Source organism: Grus americana, chromosome 2 (genome assembly GCF_028858705.1).
Source record: "Grus americana isolate bGruAme1 chromosome 2, bGruAme1.mat, whole genome shotgun sequence".
Classification (NCBI taxonomy): Eukaryota; Metazoa; Chordata; class Aves; order Gruiformes; family Gruidae; genus Grus; species Grus americana.
The window spans coordinates 118881841-118909591 of record NC_072853.1 but is presented as its reverse complement, the minus strand read 5'-3'; the positions used below and the strand labels follow the sequence as shown (position 1 = coordinate 118909591).

At 40.6% G+C, this 27751-nt stretch overlaps 1 protein-coding gene and 1 long non-coding RNA gene across 36 annotated transcripts in view; one reads left to right on the top strand and one right to left on the bottom strand.

The window, feature by feature from the left end:
• The window catches only part of CLASP2 (cytoplasmic linker associated protein 2), a 147972-nt gene extending 130345 nt beyond the window's left edge, over positions 1-17627 (bottom strand). For 12 of the 34 annotated variants that reach the window (XM_054815222.1, XM_054815218.1, XM_054815228.1 and 9 more), the window contains exons 1-2: positions 16499-17626; positions 3945-4023 (exon numbers count right to left, since the gene is read on the bottom strand). In XM_054815222.1, coding sequence (XP_054671197.1) covers positions 3945-4023; positions 16499-16693 — 274 coding nt within the window. In that variant the 5' untranslated portion in view covers positions 16694-17626. Of the gene's footprint in view, positions 1-3944; positions 4024-16498 lie in introns of all 34 variants that reach the window. The other 22 variants (XM_054815231.1, XM_054815227.1, XM_054815237.1 and 19 more) reach the window with 3 other exon arrangements.
• A 134-nt stretch (positions 17628-17761) lies between these two features.
• On the top strand, positions 17762-26896 carry LOC129202150 (uncharacterized). Of its 2 annotated transcripts, none has more exons than XR_008575630.1 (4): positions 17762-18419; positions 23443-23524; positions 23989-24087; positions 24577-26896. It is a non-coding gene; the product is annotated as an uncharacterized LOC129202150 (long non-coding RNA). The 2 variants fall into 2 exon arrangements; XR_008575631.1 differs by having other exon boundaries at positions 17762-17988; positions 24577-26895.
• Positions 26897-27751: the final 855 nt, after the last annotated feature.

Genomic DNA, 27751 nt, shown 5'->3' with positions numbered 1-27751 from the left:
AACACACATTTACATACGTGTAAAACGTATCTATATTCAGACTTATACATATATGTACATATATAATGTATCTGGGGGTTTAAGTGCCAAGTGTCTCTCCTTTAATTTGCAGATAACTAAAATATAGTTTGCAACATCTTGTAAGGTTGTTTGTAAAAGTGAATGACTATAATTATACCATAGACTAATGGACAGTTCAATATATGCGGAAAAATGTCATAATTAACACCACATTGAAACTGAAAAAGATTCCATATACCGTTATTATATTTTTTCTTTCCCATTCCTTTGACAATAACAAGAGTGCAAAATAACATTCACTCCTTTCAGAAAGGAAAACTGCAAGTATGAGTTGAGACTTTTCCCAGAAACTCCAGTCACATTTGCCCCTAATTCTAATATTCTCTTTTTTGTTTCTGATATATTTTAATCATTAATGCCATCACCTGGGAAAAGAGATTGTCACAGGGTAATTATGTACTCTTACGTAATCTCTTTTAACCACAGAACAAGCAGTAGTTTTAAATACTGAAAGATGTAACACTCAAACATTCCTTAATCTACTTTATTCTTTCTAGAAAATAGACATATAGTCTTATGAATTAATGCATACCCTGATATTTATTGCTTACAAAGTATTTTCAAGCACCTTCACTGGAAGTACTAAAAAAAGAGAATCCAAATTTGTGTGTCCAAATTCCCAGAACACTGACGCCAGCTGCAGAGAGCGTGCAACATGGTTAATCATAAAAGGGTAACACACCTTGGAAGAAAGTTACTGCAACATTAGATTGTTGTCTTGGAAACCAAATTAAGTCTCTTATCAGGCATTATACTTCAATACAAAGATCACTAACATGCTCCTCAGAATATTGGAAAGCATCTGTCCTACAACTACTGTAATGATTTTGCCCAAATCTAATTTACGGCATATACATAGGCTGTAAAGATAGGAAAAAATAATAAAGCAGTCGTGTCTTCTACTTCTGAGCAAAAAGCCTGTAATGCTTATGGGGGTGTATATTCAATCACATTAGTTATTTTTCTCTGCACTTAAAGAAATCTATCCCCATCATAACTGAGCAGGAAATTAAATGGAGGGAAAATGTCTTTTGCCATGTTCTAGTTGGCTAATACGCTACTATACTTCCATCATTTACAGAGTTCTGAATCATGAATAAAAACATCTCAGGGTCACCAAAATGTAACGCTCTTTATTAAGACAAAAATACATTTAAGGTTCCAGGTATTTTATGAAAAATACAGCTACAAAAGTGAAACTTCACCTCAAAAATAGGATTCATTGTGTTTTAAAAAAGGCAGAAAACTGAGTAGGTTGGTATTTTACATATACATCTTTGCTATATTCATGGTGCAATCCTGATCTTCAGTGAGAATGCAAGTACCCACAATAACTTAACTGCAATCAATGAGAAGTGAACTATATTTTGAATATTTCAAAGTAATAATTAAATTGCCTGGAAAATTTCTATTATGCTTGTCTTTCAAAGTAAATGCCCACCATAAAAAAATACTACTAAGGCTTCCTGTGATGCTCTAAGAACCTTGTTACTTAGTTGAAGTATTTTACTTCCAAATTTCCCAACATTTTCAGGCTTGATACCATGATCTTTATTTACTCCTCATATCACCTGTATGAATTGCGAATTTGCAATACATGATTACCTACCTCATTACCTATGTTCACATCAAACAATGACCTAACTGGACATAACCAAGATAAAAAAAACCCAAAAAAAGCTAAAATGGAAGCTTGCAGAGAGATTCTTCTTAAATGCTTAGCTATGGAAACTTTGTAGAATTTGGGAGGTGGCTTGTATCAGCAATAGTGTGGCCAGCAGGATGAGGGAAGCGATCGTCCCCATGTACTTGGCACTGGTGAGGCCACACCTCGAGCACTGTGTTCAGTTTTGGGCCCCTCACTACAAGAAAGTCATTGAGGTGCTGGAGCGTGTCCAAAGAAGAGCAATGAAGCTGGTGAAGGGTCTAGGGAACAGGTCCTATGAGGAGCAGCTGAGGGAACTGGGATTGTCTAGCCTGGAGAAAAGGAGGCTGAGGGGAGACCTTATCCCCCTCTACAACTCCCTGAAAGGAGGTTGTAGCCAGGTGGGTGTTGGTCTCTTCTCCCAAGTAACAAGCGACAGGGCAAGAGGAAATGGCCTCCAGTTGTGCCAGGGGAGGTTTAGATTGGATGTTAGGAACAATTTCTTCATTGTGAAAGGGTTGTCAAGCCTTGGAAGAGGCTGCCCAGGGGAGTGATTGAGCCACCATCCCTGGAGGTATTACAAAAAAGACCTGTAGATGTGATGTTTAGGGATATGGTTTAGTGGTTGGACTTAACAGTGCTAGGTTAATGGTTGGACTAGATGATCTTAAGGGTCTTGTCCAGCCTAAGCTGATCACGCACAACAGTGACTTACATATTCAGGATAATGCACTCTACAGGTCTTGATTCTGGAGACGCTCAGAAGACCATTTTCAGTTGAAGGCACTACAACTCAACTTTTTGAAAAAGTACTTCTGGAATACACAGCTTCAGACATTTATTGATGTTACACATGTTCAATGGTCACCCCATGCCAGTACTTATTTTTTTTAAATATAAATGCTACTGAGTACTGAAATTTAAATCTTTAATTTGCTCATGATCTCAAACTACTCAAATAATGGGACAAAAAAAATAGTATTTTCAAACTATTCTCAAACAGTTCACACTTAAAAAAACCCCAAAACCAGAAGAAATGAAAAAAGCTTTCCAACCTTTAAAGTTGCTGTAACTTTTTCTACACACCACTAAAATATAAATTGAAACAAAGTAAAACTCTGAAGCCTAGCACTGTTTGTTGTTACAACTGGAGACAATTCAGAAATCAATATTCCGCATAGCACAGTACGCCTCCAGTTCCCTTACACTGCTCCAATACAAAACTAACCAGCCAAAGAAAACCCCTCTGCAACAAAATAGATTTAAATTCTGTAGCACTCTACAGCAGTAGTTCTACAGCACCCTGAAATAGGCTTCCAATTAATTTAGTTAGTAACTTGTCATAAACTATGCTTTGTATTCCTAAACTTTCAAATTCTGCTGATTTCTTAACTCTTAAATACAAATGTAGACACATAAAGAAGAGGAAGCTTAACATTTTGACAGACAATTTGAGATAGCTGGGGATATGGGAACAAGATACAAGATAATTCACACAAATTTTGGAAAAGGAAATTATGCTAGAAACTTCTGTTAAAAATAGCCAGTGATCTAACACCAATGTTAATGCCCTAGCACCACTACCTCTTTTCAAGGACTGCAGCAAAATGAGTTGAGCAGCACAGTTTGGTCGTACTTCCCAGAACAACTGTTTCATACTCAGGCACACATAGATCCATTAATTTGAAATACATTCAAGTAAACATTTCACACAAGAATAACAGTTAGTACTTTTTTTCATCCCATAAAAAGTTTAGACTACTAAAAGCTACAGTCCAGTTAGATAACAGGAGGTGGACCACATAGTCCTCTCAGACCACAGGCTTCAGCAGACCTAAAGGTGTAATTAAAGTGATCTGCCAATAAAATCTTCAATCTTTAACACAAGTTAAACATAACACTTATGTTCCAATGTGATTTTTAGAAGACTGTCTTGAGGAGTGGTAAGCGAGTACATAGCATGAAACTAATTACTGAAAAGATATTCCAGGAACCTTTAAAAAATCCCAACCACCAGCTAGATATCAGTGATTGCATGACAAATCAATATTTACAAGTTAATATAAAATTATTTAAATTCTAACAATAGCAATAAGATGCCTACCAACATGTTATAATTAGCTCAGAAAGCTTTCAACGTGTTCCACTTCAGCTGGGGGGTGGGGGGAGTGTCTTTTACTTTTTGATCTTAAGAAAAAGAAAGTTATATTTCACTTACCAGTTCCTATATAGGATTTAAAGCGTCCTGATAGTCTGACGACAAAGGCAAATAAAACATCTAATCCCAGTAATGCTACCTGTTGAAACAAAAGCATTAGAAATACAAAACAGATCACTAAAGAATTCTTTAGAATATATTTTGATGAAATTAGACATGTGCATACAAGCATGTTGAAAGACTGTATCTTTACCTAAAGATAAACTGAAGTTCCAATTAGAGAACTGATAATTCCTTGAATGCTTTCATTAAGACAAAGTTAGTAGAGCATGTTTGGAATGGATCAAGTATATTTACATATACCAGAACAGTTCAGATTTTTCAGTACTTGTCTTAAAACAGAGAGAAAATAAATACTAGAAATCCAATGTTTTAGTATTTTCAACTACAAATTATTAAAATTCAAATTAATAATTATGAAAACTAAGGAGATGGAAGAAGCATGCTTCCCCCCCCCCCCCCCCCCCGGATCATATATTAGGACTGCAGTTCTGTCCTTCATTTTCTTTAAAAGATGATTCTAGATGTCTGACTCAGTATTAACTGAAAATAAAAATTCCTTTGAAATAGGTACCAGAAAGGCCTTAGGCCTTCCGTCCTTTACCAGGTTTCTAAGCTGATGAAAGAATGAAAACAGAATGCCTTAACAACAAAAAGACAAAACAAAACAAACAAAAACACCAAAAAAACCACACCACAAAAAAGGGGGGTGAAGTGGGAGTGGTGCAGTTACCAGACTCAGAAAACACAAACTTAAAATGCAAAACTAACTAAGCCTCCAAACATAAGTACTAATACAGACTGGAAAAAAAAAACAAAACATGGTTTAAACAGTTTCCCAGATGCTAAGAGCTTACTTCAATCTGGCTACTTACCTCATCCACTAAGGTCATTACATCGTTTTCCAAACTCCCAAAAGAAAACAACTGAGAGAAGCTAATACTGTCTTCCCTAGCAGGTCAGACCACACCATTTGTCCACCTGCTTCTTAAGCAAGGCAAGTTTTATTTCTCGTTATTTGCTCTTGTCCAAAAATAAAAAATTAAAAAAATCAGAAAACAAAAGTTCAAAATACTACTGGGATTGTGAGGAAGTTCCCATCTATTAACAGAAACTATATGAGAGGGCAATATCTACTAATTTTCACCCTTAACTATCCCGCTTACTGTTCCAAGACTTCATTCTTAGTTTCCTGTAATAGTTCGTTATGAACACCAGAACCTACTTTTTCACATCTTGGAGTTAACTCAATTTGCTGCCCATGAAGGTGCAAATGCCAAAGGAAGCACCTCCCGAAGTTTGGGCATTACTAACAGTTTCTCCTCCTCTTTATTTTCTAGTAAGACACGCACTGCAAATTTTTCCCCCATGAAGACATGAACAGAATTACTCCCTTCTATTAGCTATTTATTTTCATAAAACTTGGAACCACGTTTTCTTGGACAACTCTGTTGTTTCCGTCTTTATCTGTCACAATTGCTCACACTAGACAACAGGCCAAAAAAAATTTGACTGGAGATGAACATGAATACACATGGCCCGTGCACACAGAATCACGAGAGCCTTGTTTCCACAGGAAACTAGACAAGTAAGGTCCCCATAAAATCTAGGGGCTGAAGCAACTGCATAATTAAGCAGATTTTAATGAATTCAGTATTAGTACAATAGATCTCCTTTTAAACGAGAGATACAATACTTAGTTCCAAGTTAGTACAACTGACTTGGAAATTTACACAATTTTATTACATGCTAAAACAGAGAATAGCAAATATAAGTGGATGGCATCACTGGCTTAAATTAATATATTGCCAACAAGTGACAGTATCTATGGCTTATGAGAAAACAGAATACTATAATTGATAACTCAGACAAAAAAAAAAAATAAGTCAGCTTTTATGGTAATGCCAAGGATTCCCAAAAGCTCTTTCCTTTAGTGTTCTTTTCTAGATTGTCAAGCTATACAAGACCCAAGACAAAAACCTCAATCTAAAAAGTAATGACTGAAAGAAATAAGAAATATACATTCTTTTCCTATGCTTCTGTTTCCTGACTACAAACCCCACCTTAGACTTGTCTTCCAGTAACAACTTTTAAGATGCCTTTCCCATGCAAGTATTTTGGGCCCTACTGATGCATAAACCGCAGCCTTTCCTTCTGAAAATGTACCTACAGAGAATGTCTCTTCTCCCCACATTTGATTATCTTTCTAAAATCCCCCTTGAAGACTTCTACCATTCTGAACAGCAGCAGCTCAGAGATTTAAAAAAGTAAAGCTCACATGGCTGGATTTTACTACAGATTTACTATTTACTAATCCCAAAGAAGAGTTCTGAGTAAGATGGAGAGTATTTCTTGATTAATTCCTCCAGTCCTTAGTCTCTAGGGTTTTGAGGGGGTTTTTGTTTTGTTTTAGGGGGTTTTTTTCCCTTTCTTTTCTTTGGTTGGTTGGGAGGAGTGATTTTTTTTTTTTTTTAAAAAAGTCTCATCTAAGTAAAAACAGTGGCCATATGGAAGATTTGAACCTCCATATACCTAAGGGTCAGAGGCTTAATAAGTACCAGAGAAATGTCTATTCATCCTACCATGACTGTTATTGCCAAAGAATCTGATCACCTGTATTTCATTTGTGTAAGAGTATTTTATTTTGATCAAGAGCACCCACTGAGATAATGGCTGCATACTCCATATTTGTGTATCCCTCCCTGTGAATGAGTAAAGTTTAATCACCTCTTATGATGCAAGTCACATTTATCTTGATTAAGCATTCAAGCAGTTGTCAATATGGTGTTGGCTCTTTGTAACTGTCTATCAAAGGTTTGCTTAATGAATGCAGTAGGGGTTCTACTTCAATAATTAGTATACAAAAGCCACTTCAGTAAATACTATCAATTTAAGTATCCTAATGAGTAGTTTTGTCTTGTGATGTCCTTGCCATATGAAACTATATAGTTCAGACTGCACGGGCTGAAATACAGCTTTCAAATGTTACCTTTGTAAGTCAGAGTAAGATATGAGACTAAATCTGGCTTTAAGAAATGCAAAAGTAACAAATACTGCTGTGAAATTCTCATCTCTAACAGCTACTAAACAAGAACCTTTACAGATAAGAGGTAAGGGAACAGGTTACTATGGTCTTAAAGGAACAATCCGTTACCTTCAACATGATGGTTATTCTTTAGCTCATACGAAGTCCTAGAGGACTTTGGTTAGCAACTTTGAAAAGATAACAGGTATGAAATGTCATGATATCTGCAGAGGGAGAAAGTATGATGTGACCTCAGGCTGGAAGTAATGGGAAACCGCTCTAGCTACAAAATTGGCTGATTCTACATTTCAAAACAAGTCAGCTGAAGCATACCACCACAGAGTATACCAAATAAACTACCTCTTATTGGTTTTTTTGTAAATCCGTCTTAATATTTCTCTGCTTTGATACACAGCGTTCTGATTTTCAGCATCTCCTGGTAAGTATCAGCTGTGCAGTATTGAAGCAGCCCTTTAGAAGGAGTCTTTCACAACTGATATGGGGTCACGTGAGCAGCATTCAAAAAAAAAAAAAAAAAGCTGAAGCAGAACTGACCTGCAATAAAAAAAGGTTCCAAGCTCTCAGACACCATGTGGGACAACGTACCAACACAGGCCCTCCACGCTATCAACAGAAAAACCTCTTGCCATCATCATGGCTGTTTCCCCACCAGCTTCAATGAGGGATGTATTTCTTCTGGGATTAAAATCATTGGATCTGTTTCTTACTCTGCATTCATTAAGCCTTTTGCCTGCTGCTCAGAAAGAGCCTTTGTATGTTGAGATTGATTCATCAGCTCACTATTGTTTGATGCATTTAAACACTGCTTTTGAGGTTCACAGTGGAAAAGAAATTTAGGCTTATTTGAACTGGAGTTGGTTAGTTGTTGAGCTACTCTTTAACAAGCCAGTGTTGACCGTCCTTGACTTCTCAGATCATAACAAAATTGCCAATCCAACTGAGAAATACTTAATCTGTTCTGGAAAGGACCAGACTCTTCAGTGAAATAAAGATGTTCTGACCAAAATGTGACTAGGAACTGAGCCAGTGATTAGGAATTGAGCCTATTTCTTGCTCTGCAGCTTGTTCCTTTTCCAGCTCTCATTCTACATACTCTTTCCAGCACTGCCACTGCTCTTCTGTGAGCAACTTCCAAGCATCTAAATCTTTGCTAGGAAAAGAAATAGTGTTCTTCAAACCACACCTGGTTAACCATGCACGCTTACTGCCATTCTCACTGTGATTCTATAATTTCCCATCCCTGTGGGGGACACCTAGGGGCAGGGCACTGCCAGGAAATCATCTCTAGTTACATAAATTGCCAAATGACCTTAATACAAATGTCCTTGGATTTGGTCATAGGATCTCTGAACTGTATATGGAAATACGGATTCTGCAGATCACAATCTGTGAGCTAGTCATGAGAATCTAATAGGGGAAATTATGGAGGTCACTATCTGGAACTCCAAAAGAATGAAGTTAAGGAACTGGACTTCTGTCACCATGGGGACAGCTGTGGTATCACTAAATAAACTGACAAACAAAACAGCATGCCAAACAACTATGCCCTGCAAGAACAAGCATTGTTCCAGCATTGCAGTGCTGGAACAAGACATATGCAAGAACGTAATGAGTTGTGGGTCTGTTTGTTCGGGGTTTTTTTAAATATTGTCAGCCAAGCCCAAAGGTGTACTTTCTCAGTTCTCAAAGAATCTCAAGCACCTTGCAAGTAGCTAAACATGAAACAAAACCATGTATGTATGTGCAGTCTCTTCTGCTTCACTTAAGTTTTTATTCCTAGTTCTCTTTACTCATCTCCCTGAATACACTTCTATTTCACAGGATACTCAACAACTTTTTACCCCCTTTACTGTTTCCCATTCCAATTCTCTCCACATCACCCACTTCAGTGAAATCGACGCATACTCCATTCTCTCCCTTAACCCAAAAGCTTGCACAGATACCGAAACCTGCCCTTGGCTCCACAAGCAGAAGGAAGTTTCCATTTTCCTGGGTCATTTCTTCAACCCAGGTGGTTATTCAGTTCCAGCCAGGTCATCTTCAGACTGCTCTCCTTTGTAGAAGAAAATGCATTGCTGCGATCCTCCCACTCAGTGTCAGCTGGGCAGCTGCCTCTGCTGACAGCAGCCAAAATTGCAGCCCCAGCTGCTCAGGCTACCATACACATCATCTATACTTTAGATATTCTAGCTGACAAGAAAGCATTACTTCCATTCTCTTGCTTCTTTCATCTTCAAGGGCATAAATGACACACTTCCAAAGATGTGTACAATCTTTTTTCTTTTTAAATGTATATCACATCACCTTGCAAGGAGAGAGAGGGGTTGCTGGTAATCTAACATAAAGTCTTCAAGCTCAACAATTTGAGTCACAAGTTCTTTAGCAAATGCAGAGCCTCCTCTATCTAAAAATGCAAGCTGACTGACTTAAAAGCAATGTTTTTCAACTACAGTTTGGGCTACAAGCTAAGATTCTCCTGAGGGTATCAAATCTTTACTATTATTAAAACTACATATCAGCTGCAACCCTCACTGTCTCAAAAGGGGTATAGATTACCAAACTTCTTTTCATAATCCTGTGATGGCTGACCACAAACCATTTCAGCACCACAGTGCAAGCAACCACACTACCAGAGGATTACTGAATGAATCGCCCATATTTATCTAGAGGCTGATGAGTGTAGTCCAGCACTAAAAAGGCTTGGTTTCTTCAGAGGTCCTTCTCAACATGCAGAGATCTGGGAGGTCCTTATTATTTTGACCTCTCTAGTATAGCTGCCAAAACAAGCAAGCACAGTGCTGTCAAAAATTTTAAAGCTTATAAAAACCCTAAAATATCCATTTTACTGCACTTTCCCCATGATGGGACCTGTAACATTCCCCCATCCTCCTTGCATGAATTAAGAACATTTACCCAGTTTTGAAGAACACAGTGTCACACTCAAAATGGTTACTGGAAAAATGTTTACAACCTTCTACTATTTCAAAATCTCTCATGATCTTCAAACTGACTTGAGTTCAGACTAAAAGCATGATCTCCACATGCTTTTGTATTCTGTAGACAATACAGCAATCAGTACTTTAAAATGTGTCATGTACTGCCTCCAGCTTGATCCATCACAGGAATATCTACAGTTTGCTTCATATGTACATCAAATGTTCCTCCCTTGACCACTGCCGCAAGTTTTTTCATAGACACTGTTCCAAGGACAGTGAGCATAAAACAAAAATATATGATACAGCAATACCTGAGGTTTTAAGCTCATTTTCTTTTCGAGATTGTCTGGCTTAAACTTTATGTGCTGCAGTAGAAAAAGTTTGAAGACAGAACCCCTTTGAAAGCCTGGCTCAGTGGGAAAACAATGAGATGTATGGTATTTCTCTTTAGAATATATAATTTATTAAAAAAAGAATTTCCCCCCACTCCCCATCAAAGAAAATTGCACTTGAAAATCTTTCTAATGTTGACGGAGCAAAACAAAAAACATTGTATTTTAGGACTTAGTACTTCCAAAAGAATATCATTCTTTTCATGCTCAAGGTCTCTTATTTTCTTTCCTGTTTCCTCTTATTTAAATTGTATTAAATATACAGTGGTTCCTATTCTCTGCTACTTACTCCTACCCCTGCACCAGCTTCTCTGCAGTGAGGAGACAAGTATTCATGCAGCTGAATAGTAACTCACTTTAGGAAAACAGTCCAACAAATCGACAAGACTAAGCATCTTCTCAGCCAGTCTCTTTCCTGAGCCTGTTTACCGTGCAGCCTCACAAGCACTCGCATCAGAGCAATGAAGGCACGATGCAACATTCCAATTCAGCAACCAGGGAAAGATATGGCTTAAGTCAGCAATTCCACTAAAAACGCATGTTGAACTATGTATGGTCCATGCACGTCAACTGCTGTGAATTCTATTCTGAAGGATGCACGGAGCTTGCAAAGGGTCTCTTCACATCCAAATCAATCAAACTGCAGGCTAAAAGGGATAGCCCTATTCTCCCTCTTGACTTGCAGGCATATTTGATCTGGTGTGCTTAAGTCTCCTGTAGCATCAGTCAAATCAGCTTGTTGAAACACTGGAAAATGAATTCAACATCAACAAGAAGTTAATTGCCTCAAGAACAGCAGTGAGAATGCCTGGCTACAGGAGAAGCAGAGCTGCTATTTCAACAGGGACTACAGTTAGGCTGAATTACACAAACTGAAGCTGCAAAGCAACTGAGAACTGTCAATTCCACCTCAGGAGGAGATGCCTGAGAGTCTCAGACTGTATATTCCACGTTCCTAATTAAAGGGTGGACAAAATTAGTTTTAATTAAACTTAAAATAATTAAAACTTCTTGCAAGTTTCCCTTGTCTTCTGAAGATCCGCTTGATTATTTGGCTAACATTCAATAGTTTATTTAACATTCTATGAACAGAACATAAATCATACATGAAAAAATAGTAATTATTACTCAAGAAAGAATCGAATCATTGAGCTTGAAAACTAAAACTGGATTCATACATGGACAGGTTGAACCACATTCTCATTACACAGAAACAAGGGAAGTAGTTCCCACATAGCCAAGATGAAACAAACAACTTGAAGAAAGGAATAATGAAATTCAGCAAAGAGCTCAAACATCTCTCCTCCAACAAAGACATTTAAATTACCACTATTTGCTAATGAAGACTAATGAAATACAAGGATCTATATAGCAACTGAAAAATAAAGGTTGAGGTGGGTCCTCTTTTATTTCATTTTTCTGTCCTGCAGGTTACAGTCCTACAACTCGCTACAGCATTTGCCTTTTGTGTAGTATATGTTGGCTTGTGTTCAATTTCAGATCCAAAATAACCCACACATTTTCTCCCTAAAAACGGCTACTTAATCACATGCCCCACATCCTGCATTTGTGCATTCAACTATTCTTACTGAAGTGTAAGACTTCACATTTTTTTCTTTCTGAACTTTGCTTTTCTTCTTCCTAGATCTCAGCACTCCATTTTGTTCAAATAATTTTAAATCCTAGCTTCCACCTCACACACATGCAGTCAATGACATTATAACTGCTGCTATCTCTTTGCAAGGACTTCAGACAAACTTCCTAACCACTTGTGTAAACAATTTGCAAAATTACAGTTCAAACCTTCCCTTTCTTTCTGGAAACTGAAAGCTCCTCCTGCTGGCCTTTTGTTGAATTAAAGACAAACAAAAATAAATACTTGCCCAACCAAGGAAATAAAGAAAATGCAACTGAAATACCAGTAGTCTTATTGTATCTGGTGTTGAGACAAAGCTAAGAAAAGAAATGTCACTCTACAGGAAGCAAAGAATAAAAGATAACTCCAAGGATTTGCCTAAAAGAAAAAGATTATCCAGACTATCACAATGAGATAGTATGAAATCCGATTTTTTCTTTGCATGGCAAAGAATCTGCTGCCCTGATATAAAGCAGCGATTATTAACTATTTTCCTACTGCAGTTGAGAAATAAAACAAGTTAAAATTTCAACTACAGAGGTAAGAAATCAAAAGATGACTCTCAGTCACAAACATTACTGAGTACTCTTCTCATGTAAAACTATCTTGAAGAAACTACCAGAATTTTATTCATAGGTTTTTATTACTTCTGATTGAGTATGATTAGTATAAAGAATCAAAAGGTGGCTTTATTGCTTAAAATATAAATTTTATGAAGGTAACTATTCAACTTTAGTGGGCTTAAAAACACACCACGCTAACAGCCAAAAGTAGAGTTGCAAAGCTCTACTTGAAAAGTAGTATTTCTTCATCCCACATCTCTCTGACAAAAATTCAGAACAAATTTCCAGATTACTTGAGTCAGACACAGAACAGTTTGAGCCACCAAACTGTACAAAGTTAGATAATCTTGTAATTATTTCAAGTGACTATCGAGTACAAGAGAGACATGAGATGTGTTAATTAAAACTCATTATACACAGATGAGCATCAAGGGTAACCCAGTAAACCCAGCAAATACCTATCAGTAGTGATACCCTCAGAATGGGGAATTAATTTACTGCTTGAAGTTCACCTGAAAATCTGAACGCAAACATTAGCACTGTTCCAATTTTCTGAGATTGCCAAATATTACGCAGTTTGAGGAGAACAAATACCAGCAGAATAATACCATCACCCAACTCTTAATACTTTGCATCCAACTTACTTGCTCCTTAAATGGCAATGAATTCTGAAATCTTTTATTTTTTTTTCTCTACCATTCCTCACAGTGTTGGGAAAATGGGTTTTTTTGGGTTTTTTTTTTGGTTGGTTGGGTTTTTTTGGAGGGCACTCCAAACCAAACACCCCAAAACCAAACCTCTATATTGTAGGAGGAGAGAGGTCCATCCCAACCAACGTGAAATAAACCAGATCACAGTATCAGGACACCAAGCAAACAATTTCAATTTCAGCGAGCAAGTCTCTTATTCTAATGAGATCCAAAAGAAAAGCTTGAATTATGCACATCTTCTGGGTACTCCTTGGCATTGCAAAGTTTTCAACAGTCTTCAGAAGCTAATTTATCACTGACTGCATAGACATTGTAACTGAAGCCCCTATAATACACGATTAAGGTCAGCCTTCAAAGATGACTCATCTCTCTCTCTCTAGGTCACTCTCCATGTTCTGCAATCAGCTTTCACTTGAACTCTGTACCATTTGCAGATGTGTCAACAAAATCTTAATCCCACCTTTTTGATTTATCAGTAACTTAAACTGGTAATTGTGTTTTCCACTTCAATGAGCTAGACAAACTCAGAAATTTGCCTGCTTTCTTAGTTTGGAACTGACAGATTGTTTATTAAACCACTATAAATAGCTGCAAACTTCAGAAAAGCAAAAGCACTATTTAGATGGCCAAAATCTTTTTGGGACAACCTTGCTGATAACAATTCCATACTTGTTTAGTGAAAACGTACTCTTTTTTTCCCCCCACTTGTTACCAAGTCTCTCCCTCCAGACCCTTTCCCTTCTGGTTACGTGAGGCAGAAACTTTCTAGGGTGGCATTTCATAGAAAGTTTTCTCTTCTCAGGCTCAGAATAGAGTTGGACCTAGAGCTCCCAGATCATGCATCTTCTCTTCCAGTATGGTCATAATGCACTGCATGAAGAACTGAATTTTCACAAGAAAGTAAAGATACGGCACATCTAGGGGAAGTCACATTTGTTATTGCTTCATTATCCATACTGGTCACCTACGCTGGAAATAATGCTCCCCCTCCAGTATTCCCCACTTGTCATTCCAATTCATCTGGCTCAGCAGTTCTGATAAATAAGCCAGTCACCAGCCATTATCACTGCTCAATTAAACAGCCATGTCAACAGGGAGGGATTAATTACTTTGGGACTTTGAAGACCTGCAAGACCTTTAACAAGATACAAGAAAGAGATAAGTAGATTGTTTAAGTGCTCTACATATTCATTCTTCAGAGGAAAGGGTAACTAACAAATTATTAAAAATACAGAAATCAAAAATCAAGATTGCTTTAATAATTTTCTTGAGAATACATGTAAGCCTGTGGTACTCATTTATTTATAATATCATTCAGGCCCCGACTTTGTCATTAAACTTGGGTCTAACATTTAAACGTGTAACACCTGTGCTTGCATAAGATAAAATACGCAAGATGCAAACCAGAGTTTTCCAGAACATTTTTAATTTTCATTTTGAAGCAGCAGATGCTGGCAGTCACCAACACAGACAGGAACATTGGAACCGATCATGAGCAAAACATCCAAGATCTCGTGCTGTTGCAGTTAATATAACGTATATAACATGCTCTGAAATGCAATGTTGTATGTATTAAGAGCCACAGAGTGGACACAGAGAAGAGGTAACTAAAAGATTTTAATTATCATGCAAGCTATTTTTAAAACTCTTCGAATTTGTAATACTCTTAACCATATTTTGCATGACTGAGACTTGTGATCTGGAGTGCTGCGTATTCCTCATTCATCTTACAGTCCTAACAGCCAAGTAGTTCTGTCACCTTACATCAACAGCAAGCAGAACATCTTGTGTTATGAAAAATACATCTTGAAAAGCAAATTTCAAGCATTAATGCCCAATTTTGTCAATTTAAAAGTGCAGGAAGAAACTTTTTACATTACTATGTTGAGATAACTTACTTATCTAGTCCTCTTTACATAAAAATGTATTTTTAAAGACCTGTCTAGGTTTCACAGTAATCAATTACTACCACCAACTGCCCTCTGATGAGGTATTTAAAGGCAAGTTATACTTGTCCAACATACATTAGTCCCTCAAGCTAACCTGACCTTTAATGACAAATATGCTTCCAAAAAAAAAAAATCATACGCGCAAATAGAGTTAAGCCTCATTATTTTCAGACCTCAAACTTAGAAGCGCTATCTGCAAACACTGGCAAGTACACGGCACTGTAAAGTCAACGGAGAAAAAAAATAAATACCCATTTCATTAACATATTGCCCTTACAAGTTACTCCTACGGCTGCCTCCTGAGTCTAAGTAAATAGAAAAAAAAAATTACAATAGCTTCCCGACACTAAGTTCAAAGTCCCAAAGCACAAGTCAATCATCTCACAAGGCAAGACAGCGAGGTAAGGGAGCAAGTGCACAGGGAAGGGCGGATCTCGCTCGGCATCGCAGACCAACACCGCCACCCCACGACGGGAGCGCAGACCTGTCCCAGCCATACACCCTCCCCGCCCCCCCCCCCCCCCCAAAAAAATCAATAATGCGAATACGATTGTCCTTGGTAGTGAAACTACGTCGTCAATCGTGTTATCGCCTGACCAACTCCAGAAAAATTTACAAATATTACAAGAAACGTGTGCAGGACTAATCACTGTTTTCCTGTAGCTCAGCCTAAAACGCATGAATTAAAAAAAAGCAAAACGTGAGTCATCATTGGGCTGCTATAGAGACACTATATAACTTCCCACGTACAGGAAAGTCACCTAAAGACTATATAAACAACTTTAAACTTACAATGGGAACCCCAAGAAGCAAATTATTCATTAAATCGTATAACACACACACGGTGTAATACAAACCCAGTGAAACAGCACTCTACGGCCTACAGAAAATAAGGGCAATCCCATGAAACATTACACCTAAGTACAGAGACCATGGAATGGGAGTGGTACCAAAAAAAAACCAAAAAACACACCACCTATCTTGTTTCACAATAAGAAACACAATCTGAGTTTGTAAAATAGTTGTATGGGGGTGTTTTTAATATTATGTGCAAAAACATTTAACCAATGATAAAAGCAAAACCAAAAAACCCATCACTGCCTCTGGGCAGAGGAATAGGAGCAAGAAAATGTTAACCAACCCTCCCGAAATTTCTGAATTTCTCTTTGGGGGGAGGGGGGGGCGGGGGGAAAGGATAAAAACTGGTGTGGATGGAGTTTTATTTCTGCCCCTGTCTGATTAAAAAGTAATCCGGAATTCTGTACCTCCCTATCATGATGAATCATGGTCTTCCTGTACCAAGACTCGCCGACCAGTCTTACCTTAAAATTACTAGAGTTGACCCATCCTGTTAATTCGTCGATCACTTTGTCAAGGCGTTGCTGGTCCTGCTCCAGATCGGAGGACCTCACCGGGTCGCTCAGGTACTCCAGCAGCTCCTGGCCGATCTGCATCCTGCGGCCCACGTCCTTCTGCTGTACCTGCTCGCAGAAATAATCCATACCGGCAGGCTCCATCCTCGGCCGCTGCGGAAAAGTTTTTTCGGAGACGAACCGACCGACTTCAGGGTCGGAAACGCGGCCAGGACAGGGCGGGAGGCAGGGGGAAGGAAACGCCCGGCGAGGCGGCGATCCCCGGCAGGGCCGCGGCGCTCATGAAGCCTCTCCTCGCCCTCTCCGACCCGGCTCCGCGCCCGGCGCCTCCATGCGCACACACACCGCACGCTGCCGCCAGGGGCACGGGCGGCTTCCTCCGGCCTCCTCCCCGAGCCTGCCCGCAAGGTGAAGCCTCAAGTAGGAAGACGGGGGGCGCACCGCAAGGCTTGGAGGCTGCGGCGGCCCGGCGGGCGGAGGGCTCGGCGGGAGCCGCCTCCTCGGGCTCGGGGCTTTCCAGGCGCCTCCGCGTCGTCCTAGGAGATCCCGGGAGGGCTCCTTGCCGCTGCTCCTCCTCTTCCCCCGCCGGGGGAAGGGAAATTGAGAGCGAGAACCAGTGCTAAAGCTCGCCCTGCGGGACGGAGGGGGCTCGCAGGCACCTCAGGGGAGGGCGGGCAGCCGTGGGCTGAGGGGGTCCCCGCAGAAGCTGCTGCCGCTTCTCACTCTCTCTTCCCGCCCGCAGGCGCCGAGGAGCGATCCCCGGGCCGCCTCTCACCGCTGCGGGCACCGGCCCGTTCTCCCACGGTCGCAGCAGCGGCGAGGCCGGGGCGGACCTCTCATGCTCCCAACGCCGCGGCCTCCGGCCCCTCCTCGCTCGCTCGCGGGGCAGCTTCGAAACTTCGCCTCGGCGGGTCTCAGCGCCGCTCGGCTCCCCTTCTCCGTCGGCCCCACCGCGGGCCGGATCGGGCGAGCCCCCACAGAGCCGCTCACGCTCCGCCGCACCTTCGTCCACCGGGCTGCGGTACCGCCCCCGTCCCGTCGAAGTTCCGTCCCCCCGCCGCGGGCCGCCCCGGCCGGCGCCAGCTAGACTGGGCGTGGCGCGCGACGGCCCCGCCCCGCCCCCCGCCCCCCGCCGCGTCTCCCCCTTCCCCAACCTCCCGCCTCTACCGAGCGCGCGCCCATATGGCTCTTCCCGCTCCGCGCTGCGGCGGGCGGCGCGCGCGCGCGCTCCCGACGGCGCTCCGCGGGGCCCCCCTCCCCCCGTGACAGGAGGCGCATGCGCTCTCCGCCCCGCGCGGCGGGTTGGCCGCGGCCGTCGCACCGCTGCCTGCAGAGGGGAGGGAGGTGAGCGGCTTGTCCCCGCCGCGCCAGCTGGTGCTCCGACGGCAGGCGGCGGCGGGCGAGGAGGAAGAGGAGAAAGTGCTGAGAAACGGGAAGCGGTGCGAAGGGTGTTCGCTCGCGGGAGGACGGGAGTGCGGGCTCCCGGCAGTGATACTAAGGAGGCTGCCTTGGAAAAAGGGGGGGCCGGGCCGTTGGGCGGTCGGGCAGTGCTGAGGGGAGGTGGGTGAGGAGGCACCCCGTGCTGGGTCCTGCGCCTCGCCGTGTTTTTCCTTTGCTTCCCCACGCAGGGTCTGGGTAGCTGGGTGGCTCAGCGTGGCTGCTGCCTGCCGCTCCTCACCGCGGCGAAGGCGAGAGGGAAGGAAGCCGTGTGAGAATGAACAGTGCGGGGAGCAGAGCTCTGTGGTGAAACGCAGGGCCCCGCTGCCTTTCCAGCGCGGTCCCAACGTTGTCAAATGGTGCCCTGCAGCGTGTTTCGCCATTACCTGCTGCCCGGGTTTAAGGTGGAGAGGCCCCCCGGGGAGCCAACTCGGTAGGCAGTCTGCGGTTAACTCTGCAGCGTAGCTATCCCACGTTCAGACTGCCAAGAATTGACTGTGTAAAACCGAAACCCTTTAGTGCAGTGTCTGTGACTTGAGGTGATGTTTCAAGGTCAGTTTAAACCGGTCCAAATCCCCTGGATGTTAGAAAGGGGAAAGGCAGTCTTGTCCTGTGTCCCCTCCCTCTACCTTGTCCTAGCAGTGTGTTTGAGTGGCCTCTGAAAGTATGACTGTGGTTTTTAGCATGCAGGGGAAGGAAAGGAGAGGAGGTTGCTGTCCCCTTCCTCACACCCAGGCTGCTCTGCTTGGGCCCCTTGTCTCCCGTGCCAGGTCCTGCGCTCACTGACCGCGTTGGGTAGATTTAACGGGCTGAATGACCAAGTTGGTGTCAGTGAGTTGGGCTGTCTCACAGGTCCTAAGGGCAGAGGCACAGGACTCAGGACATGGGAAGCCTAACATCCCCTGTTGATGTTGGTCCACCATCCCTCTGATACTGGGAGGTTTCATGTTACACTGAACTGCAAGATGCAGTTGATACAGGTGGTCCTTTTCTTCCCCTGCTGTCATGTATACAATCCTTCCCTTTCCTACACCAGAGCTGGTGTTTATTTGCCTTCATGTAAAAAATTCAGGGAGATAATTTTTGTCTTTATTTCCCCCCCTGCCCCAAATTAGTTTTTTGCTGATTCGAGTTCCTAAATTGCCTCACTCTGAGGTCAAAGAAGTGCCAGAATTGGCGCAGGGAAAGTAGAAGCAGACAGCCAGAAGCTAGATGGGGACAGACAAGGGCTGGTGGGACCTCTTTTCGATAATAGCCATTGTGTCAGGAAGGCTCAGCTTAGACAAACTGTGTTGTCTTGAAACTGTCTTGCTTGCATCATTAGTCCTAACACTGGGGAAGGGTGAGGCTGCAGGGAAGTGAGGTACTCCTTTCATTTGGCGACAGGATTTAGACAGGTATAAACTGACTAAGGAACCACACCTGCAAATTGCAGTTTCACAGCAGTATAAACCAATCTAAATTAGTGCTACAGTAGTCCCGCTTGCCTGCTTCTCACAAATCCCATTTTCAGGAATTCTGCACTTCCTTTCTGTCCCAGGCACTGACATCTGTGTGACCTTGCAGAAGGCTAGTTCAGGGAATTGATGTGGCAAACAAGAGAGATCTACGTCCACAGGCATAGCAGAAGGCAAGACCGCAAGCAGCCTTTTGTTTATTTTGGTGTGATGTGGCAAATTTGGGATCCCATGCTTGATTGGGCCCTAGGCATTATAATAATGAAGATTAAAAAGATTATAGATGTCTTTAAAACAGAAAGGCATGTATTGTACTTCAAGCTTATTATAATTTTACAAAAAGATTATGAACTGCTCATCGTGTTTTCACAATGCATTTCCCTGTGCACGTATAAAGAACCATAATTTTGGATAGAGCTGAATAGTTCTTGCCCTGTGTGTGCAATGCCATTTATGAAGATAGAGTGATAATCTGTCATTATGAAGATGGAATTACTAATTGTTTTCATTGAAAATGGGACTCAAGAAACTGCTGGAAATGGAAAAAATAAATATCAGAAAAATAAAACTGCATTGTTACATTTTTACAGTGCAATAGAATCTGATTCACTGGTGGTGTAAGTTTAAAAAGTAAATTTCTTGCTGTGAAAGTTTTAAAAGTAACTGTTGATCTAGTAAGATTGACTAAATAGAAAAGAACTGAGTAGGTGATAATGGACTCAGAGTATCAAGAACTGTAAACAGTTTCAGTCCACTAAACTTTCTGGGGAAAAAAAAAACCCAAGTAATTTAAAATTCACCTTTGATTATAGTCCAAATTGATGTCAGTCTCTTAAGACAGAAAATCCTAAGCAAAAAGAGAGGGTAAAGTTCATGGTACTAGTTTTCCTGAATTTTTCTTGATTCAAAGCAAGTATACTGATTAGGTAATCTAATTGCTGTGAATAGTATTGAAGGGTAAAGTATAATAAGATACACACTTGAAATGTTGAAACTATTTTGTCAACCCAAAGATGACATCACAAAGCTATGTTAAGGGCGAAAAGCCATGCTGGGATATGTGGCTTTTTTTTTTTCCATTTCATGTAATAAGTATTTTTTTTTTTAGAAAACACAGGAGAAAATAGTTGCCTCACTGTAAAATCAGAGGATTAGACTACTGTATTTCACTGTTGTGGTTTAACCCCAGCCAGCAGCTGAGCACCGCACAGCCGCTCACTCACTCCCCCCACAGTGGGATGGGGGAGAGAATCAGAAGAGTGACAGAAAACAACATGGGTTGAGATAAAGACAGTTTAATAGGTAAAGCAAAAGCCATGCGCGCAAGCATGGTGTTCAGCCATCTCCAGGAAAGCAGGGCTCCAGCACGCGTAACGGTTACTGGGGAAGACAAGCGCCATCACTCTGAACGTCCCCCTCTTCCTTCCTCTTCCCCCAGCTTTATCTGCTGAGCATGATGTCATATGGTATGGAATATCCCTTTGGTCAGTTGGGGTCAGCTGTCCCCGCTGTGTCCCCTCCCAACTCTTTGTGCACCCCCAGGCTCCTCACTGGTGGGGTGGGGTGAGGAGCAGAAAAGGCCTTGGCTCTGTGTAAGCACTGCTCAGCAGTAACAAAAACATCTCTGTGTTATCAACACTGTTTCCAGCACAAATCCAAAACACAGCCCCATACCAGCTACTATGAAGAAAACTCTATCCCAGCCAAAACCAGCACATTTCATCCTGTTACTACCTGCCAGCACTACTGCCTTTGTACTCTATGGACACTGATATAACACCAGAAAATAGCCTTTTTATCGCTGAGGTGTTCAGATAAAATCAAGCCAACTTCCTTTGACATCCTAGCACTGAACAGAATTATCTTGTTTTGTGGGATCAATAAATGTTGGTTCATTTCTTCCTCTGCAAACAAATGGCATTTTGATTCAGCAAATAGAGCTTCTAGATAGTAATTTCTTTTTCAAGCAAGGCAGGACTAGCACTCTAACGCTGAATCTAGAGCAGTCCTCCAGCTTGGACAAAGGACGCAGTTTTGTTGTTAGATGTTCTCACAAAGTCCTAGTGGACTTTATACCTAGGGATGTGGGCTAGGCTCCAAAAGGAAGCCATTTTCATTCAAGCTGAAGATCTTTTAAAGCTTCTTATTCTCAGTTAAGGAGATTGCTTCCTTTGGAATGCAATCTTTTATTTGATATGCAAGCATGTGAGCGTAAATCCACTACTCTCGTGTATTTGTACAATGCATAATATTTTGTAGAGCAATTAAGCCCCATAATTGAACATGGAATCAAAATTTCCTTCAGTCTTCTGAATATGACTTGTTAGCAGCCAGAGTGATTACAGCAGGAGCTGAGGTAAACGACACTAATCCAGCGAGGTCTGTTTCCAACCTGAATTGCACATCAAACCTGTTTCTACGCCCCCATCCTGTACAAGTGCGCTGCACAATTATCATGTGTAACGTCCTGTTCTGAAAAAAGGCGAGATTCTTACAGAGAAACAGGCTGGGGAGGGAGAATGCCATGCTCTTCATGCCTTTGGCTGATAAGAAAGCGCATACTCTGTTCCAGTCAGTTTCTACCCTCTTGCCTTTCCTAGCAGTAGCTTTAACAGGCTGAGACCTCGTGCAACCCAGTTATCGATCTGTAGTGGGCCTGTCAGTCATTCCAGCAGAAAAGCTACTTCCACAGGCAGTCTTCCCCTTCCGAAAAATCCTTCCTATACAGAAGATGTAATCCCGTCACTCAAAGAACCATAAAAATCCCTTAAAAACCCTGTGATTAAAAAGTCTGTATCAAAAAATAGCAAGTGTGGGCCATAATAATAAAAATAGAGTGAATTTAAACATGAGTCACTCAGAAAGTTCCAGTAAATTACACTTGATGTAGCCTAAGTTGACACTGAAGAAATCTATGAGAAAGTTGTCCTTAACATTCCTGTTGGATTCCTCAGCAGCCGGGATGGTACTTCTACACGATGTTCCACTCTGGGTGGCTTGAAGCAAATGTTCAGATTGCTTCTTGGATCTGGTAGCCTTCAATCATATGTCACCTCCTTTTAATGTATTCTGGAATAACCGTAGGCTTTTATTTGTTTATAGGTTGGGGATCAGTACATCGAGGGTTTTTTTAATAGTCAGGAGGTATAATAGTGTCATATTGTACTATTTTAAGCAGAAATGTGGCAAATTTTTTTGTTATCCATATCATATAGGTATTTATTTTGCATCTTTTCTTACATTAATTGTAAAAGGATGATGTGTGACTTTTCAAGCTGAATTTATCCCTGTTTTGAATTCCTCCCTCTGAAATGAAGAATATCAGAATAATGAAGTAATAAATATCTTCAGAATATAAATCAGTTCATTTGGGAAGGAAAGTTCTTCTGATGATGTTGCAATATATGTATCAAGCTAGCTGAAGTATTGCCTATTTTTCTCACAAGGCCTTAAAGATGAAATCAGATGTAACTGTATTCAAAATGTACTCGGTGAACTCTGCTACATTTTGGCTTGTGCCATGGATGTTCTTGAAGTTTGTTATTTAATATAGATTGCTTTCATATGCTTATTGAGAAAACAGTCAGAAGTCGAAACTAGTAGTCTGGTATTTTTCTTGTACATACTGAGTCAATTTGATTATAGAAATGGGGTGGGGGGGTCAGACTGATGCCTGATTACTGGAATACTCCAACGCATTAATTTGTTCCATATTGTCAAATATTTTTTAACATGGAGATACTGCAATTAAATAATTCATCCTGATAAATCTTTTATGATTCATTTGCTAATTTTCATGATCCATGTGATACAGAGAAGAACAAATGAAAAACCATGGGTAATGAAAAATAGTAATAAAAGATCAAGAAAGTAGTGTCAGAATTAATGTGCAAGTGGCCACTTCTCTTTTATCATGGTAGTCTATCATGTCTTCTATAATCAATCTGTCATCAAAGCACTGCTACATAACTTAGTATCCTTTATGTCATTTTTTTACAGTGGCAGAGATGTTTGTCTCTGGTGGTAGAAGTATTTAACTGTGGTTTGTCAAGCGAATGATTTCATCCATTTTGTGCAGCAGGTTAGTTTTGTAGCCCTTGATCAATTACGTTTTTCTATCTTCAAATTTCTGTGGTGGAATATGACATGCCAGTGTTCTCTGTAAATGTATAATGCTGCTGTATAATGATTTTGTCACACTGCAAAAATTTGGGATGCAGTTGCTCAACATAATAGTCCATCAATCCAAAATTTTCTAAATTGTTAAGAACTTGATTAAACTTTTATTTAAAATACTTACAAGCACTTTTTCAATCTAGATGCAATTACCTTTGTATTGTTGTGCTACTGTTTGCAACAGTGATACAAAAGAAATAGAAAAGGATCCAAAATACTTGATTCATCTGACCTGAAAAGTAAAAACTAGTGAGCACACAGTGTGCTGCGCAGCAGTATCAAGGGACGTGTAGCTGGGTGTATTTTGGCCTTGGACTGGCAAAATCTCTGTTGTTGCAAAACAAGTCATGGCATTTTCGTTATCTGCAGGAAGCTTGCAAGACAGTGAGTAAATGCACTGAAGAATGTGAAAAACCGTGCAGGATGGTATCCTTCTCATTACACAGAAACAACTTTCCAAACCAGGCAGTGCGTTGATATTCATCCTAGTAACTACCACTAGTAACTGCAGTAGTGCAGTGGCAGACTCTGCCCGCATTTACACAAAGCAACCCACTTCTCACTGCATGGGAATTAGAAGGGAAAGGGAAAAACATGTATGATCTGATTTGTTGGTCTCTGGTTGGGCTTGTTTTTCTTTTTTTTTTTCCCTGTAATGCAAACCCTGCTATAAATAGGACCAGATTCAGCAGTCATGTATTACTGGAGTAACTCCTACATTACTAGTATTGATCAAGAAAGGTTTTCTCAGGTAAGTAGAAGCTGCAGGGTTCTTCCTCCAAAGGAAAGTTTTCCTTACATACATATAGTTTAACGCATACATCAAGTTACATACTTATAGTTTAAAATGCTCTTTTTTTTTTCATAAAGAACTGAATGCATTTACATTTTAGGATTAATTGAATCTGACTGATTTTTCTAGCTGTTGCCTGATTTTGACATGCTCTTCCTCTGTAGGTTGAAAAAAACCCCCAAACTTGTCTGGCTGCTTGAGAGCTCCCTCTCGTGGTAAACTTTCCTGAAAGATCTTCGCAAGTATTCCCGTCCAAAGGCACGTCGTTGAAACTTTACTGACCGTATGTGTTACTGATAACGCTGTGCAGAAAAAGAAAGAAGCCAAGCTAGCAGATCATATTTTTTGCTTGGCTTCCACCCTTCTCACATTGAAACCTACTAGTTTGGTATGGATGCAAATATCAGTTGGTATTTTGGGGGAATTTCTGTAAATGAGCATGCATATGAAAAAACTAAGCATTCATTTCAGTTCTAGAAAAAGAAAAACCCCACCAAAAAAACCCACCAAGTCATGGATGATTTTATTTTTTACCCTAAAAAGAAAATATTGTTGCTTCTAGGAATACAGGGGGTGCACCGATTCTCCCTGTTTTCCTATGGTTAAAATGCTGGCCTGTCCAGATCTTCCAAGCTAGAATGAATTGTCATTTTAGAGTAAAAATTGAAATGAGATAATAGCCATAAATGCAGCTCTGAAAATAATAGCACTGTAAATCAAGTAAAATAGGGTGAAAAGTAGGGTAGATCATGGGGGAAGACAATAAGATTGGTTTTGTGTATGTCTGTATCTGTGGTTTCTGAAGTGGACTGTTTAAATGTAGTTGAATTCATAGTGTTTTAATGATGAACATATAGCTCACTCTGTCAAGAAAATAAAGCATTTAGTTACATATAGTTATCTAACTTGGAAACAAGTAACAAAACCACATGAATCCAAGCAACTCAAATTTGGGCAATTTTTGAAAGCTAAGGTTGGATTCGGATCCTATGGCTCTGACTAGTATCGGGGATTGGGCTTGCTATTTTGCCTTTTTTTACTTGCAGGAAAAGTTTGAGGTACTGATGTGATGTGTATTGATGGGATCTTTCAAAGGAAGTATGTGGAAACAATAATTAATTGAAGTAATAAAAATGAGTAAAAGTTTCTTATAATTAAAATGTAATATAATTGTCAGAACTTAAATGATAAATTATTATATAAACATATATGCACAAATTTCATTAAAACCCAACCTGTTTCAAATAATCATTCAGAACAACTTCTAACTTTTCTTTGGTATTTATTGAACTCCTGTGGATCTTCAGTTTACTTCCCAAAAAATAATTTATTTGATATTTGCAGATGCCTTTTGACATATATATCTCTCTCTCTAAGGAATTTGATATTCATTTACCCTAATCCATAAAGTTGCAGTTAGGAGTTTCATAAAACAACATTTAAGTGCCAATTTAGCAGTATTTTAATCAAAATTTTAGGTACTTCACCATTTCTACATTCTAGAATGGAAATGGTTAGAGAAATGAATGACAGATTTGATACACAGGCACTTTGAACAGACAAAATTTCTTAAGAGTCAAATTATGAATAGGGGTTTTGTTCCCCTTTTAGAGCCTCTATATTCCCACTGAGAGAACTCACTTATCCACATTGCAGGTCTGGGGGACTATTTCACTATAGACAAATCAAGGAAAATATTTTGTAATATAAGCAACAGTATAATATAAATTTTTTATATGAAATCCCAAGTAATATTCGTGGCCACAGAAGTGGACTCTTTTTAATCTTCTTTTAACTGAGTAACCATATTGTCTGAGATACCCCAATTATGAATTCACTTTTTTTTTAATATTGTATGACTCATATCAGAAACATTCTTGTCTTCGTTGCCAGCATTGAAAGACAATAAGCAGCCTATTTAGAAGTAAATTCCTATTGAAATAAAAATTTCTGCATACGGGTATTTCTGCATACAAATGTATCCTGTGCTGTGAACTTTCCAGAACATACTCCCAGTGCATAAGTGAGCAAGCATGTCAGTGCTCAGAGTGACAACAGATGCAAAGCCCTGAAACAACCAGGCAAGCCGGGACAGGGGCCTCAGTGGCAAAGCCATGCTGTGCCCCATGCCAGAGGAAGGCGAGCAGAGCGGTCCCCTGGCAGCGCTCAGGGTCAGCGGGTGCCTGCCAGGCAGGTCTGCAGTCACAAGGCAGGTCCCACGTCAAGCCAGGTGTCTGACTCATGGAGGTACATGGCTTGGGCCATTGCATGGCCCCAGTGTACCTCAGGCGGGGGCCCAGGGCGAGAGCGGCAGCTTAAATGTGGCATGTGGCTCCCAAGCGAAGTGGGGAGGCCTCCAGCAAGGCTTCCCACAGCTCTTTCTCACCCAGCAGCTTTTCATGGCCATCTGATCCAAGGTTACACAGCTACACCACATCAATGCTGCCCTCCAGCACAGGCAGGCAGACTTCTGCTGGGGGACTGCACCCAGGGTCCTCATCCTGTGGATTTAATGGTATATTTGTGGTCTCTGATTTGTTAGTTGCAATTAAAATAAACTAGTTTCTTACCTCCATATATACTCTCTCATTTTATGAAGTGTAAAAATACATGCTTTTTATGTGTTCGAGAATGGCAGGGTTACCTCATCTTAAATGCTTTAAACATCTGGTACTGAATGTAGGAGAACTTGTATCCCACTTCTGTCACAAAGATACGTGGTAAAGGAGGAGTAAGAGTAGTAGAACCAGTCCATCTGAACTACAGATTTACATTTGAGATGGACCTGAATGACAGCATCTAAAATTTCAACATAGAGTTTGATTTTCCACCCACAGTTCACTTTTACTCATCTCTGTGGTTTTGCTGTGGACCATTATAAGTCTAAGGACTAGTTTCAAAACTTCGGCTGTAGACTTGGGCTGAGATTCAGAAATCCAGAAAATCCTGTTATGATGAGGCTTAGTCTCAGTCCTTACCTAAGCACAACTTCCCTTGAGTGCAGTGAGTGTTGCTTAAGTATGAACTTCCGAAGTATGCCCAAAAATAGGAATGAAGCACATCTTGGCAATGGCTACAATTCCTCATATTTATGAAAGCAATCCTGGGGCATGATGACATTTTCAAAACTAGCATCCAGTTCTACGTATTTTTGGGAAAAAAATTGAGACATACTTCAGAGGAGGATAAGAATGTATTATTCTCCCAGTCTCATTTTCCTGAAGTATGTATGATGAAAGGAAAGTGCTTCCTGATCATCCATTTTATTTCTTCATGCAAACACTTCAACCATTCAGATTTTGTTAACTGAGAAGACTTTTAGAGAAGTTGTGACATTCC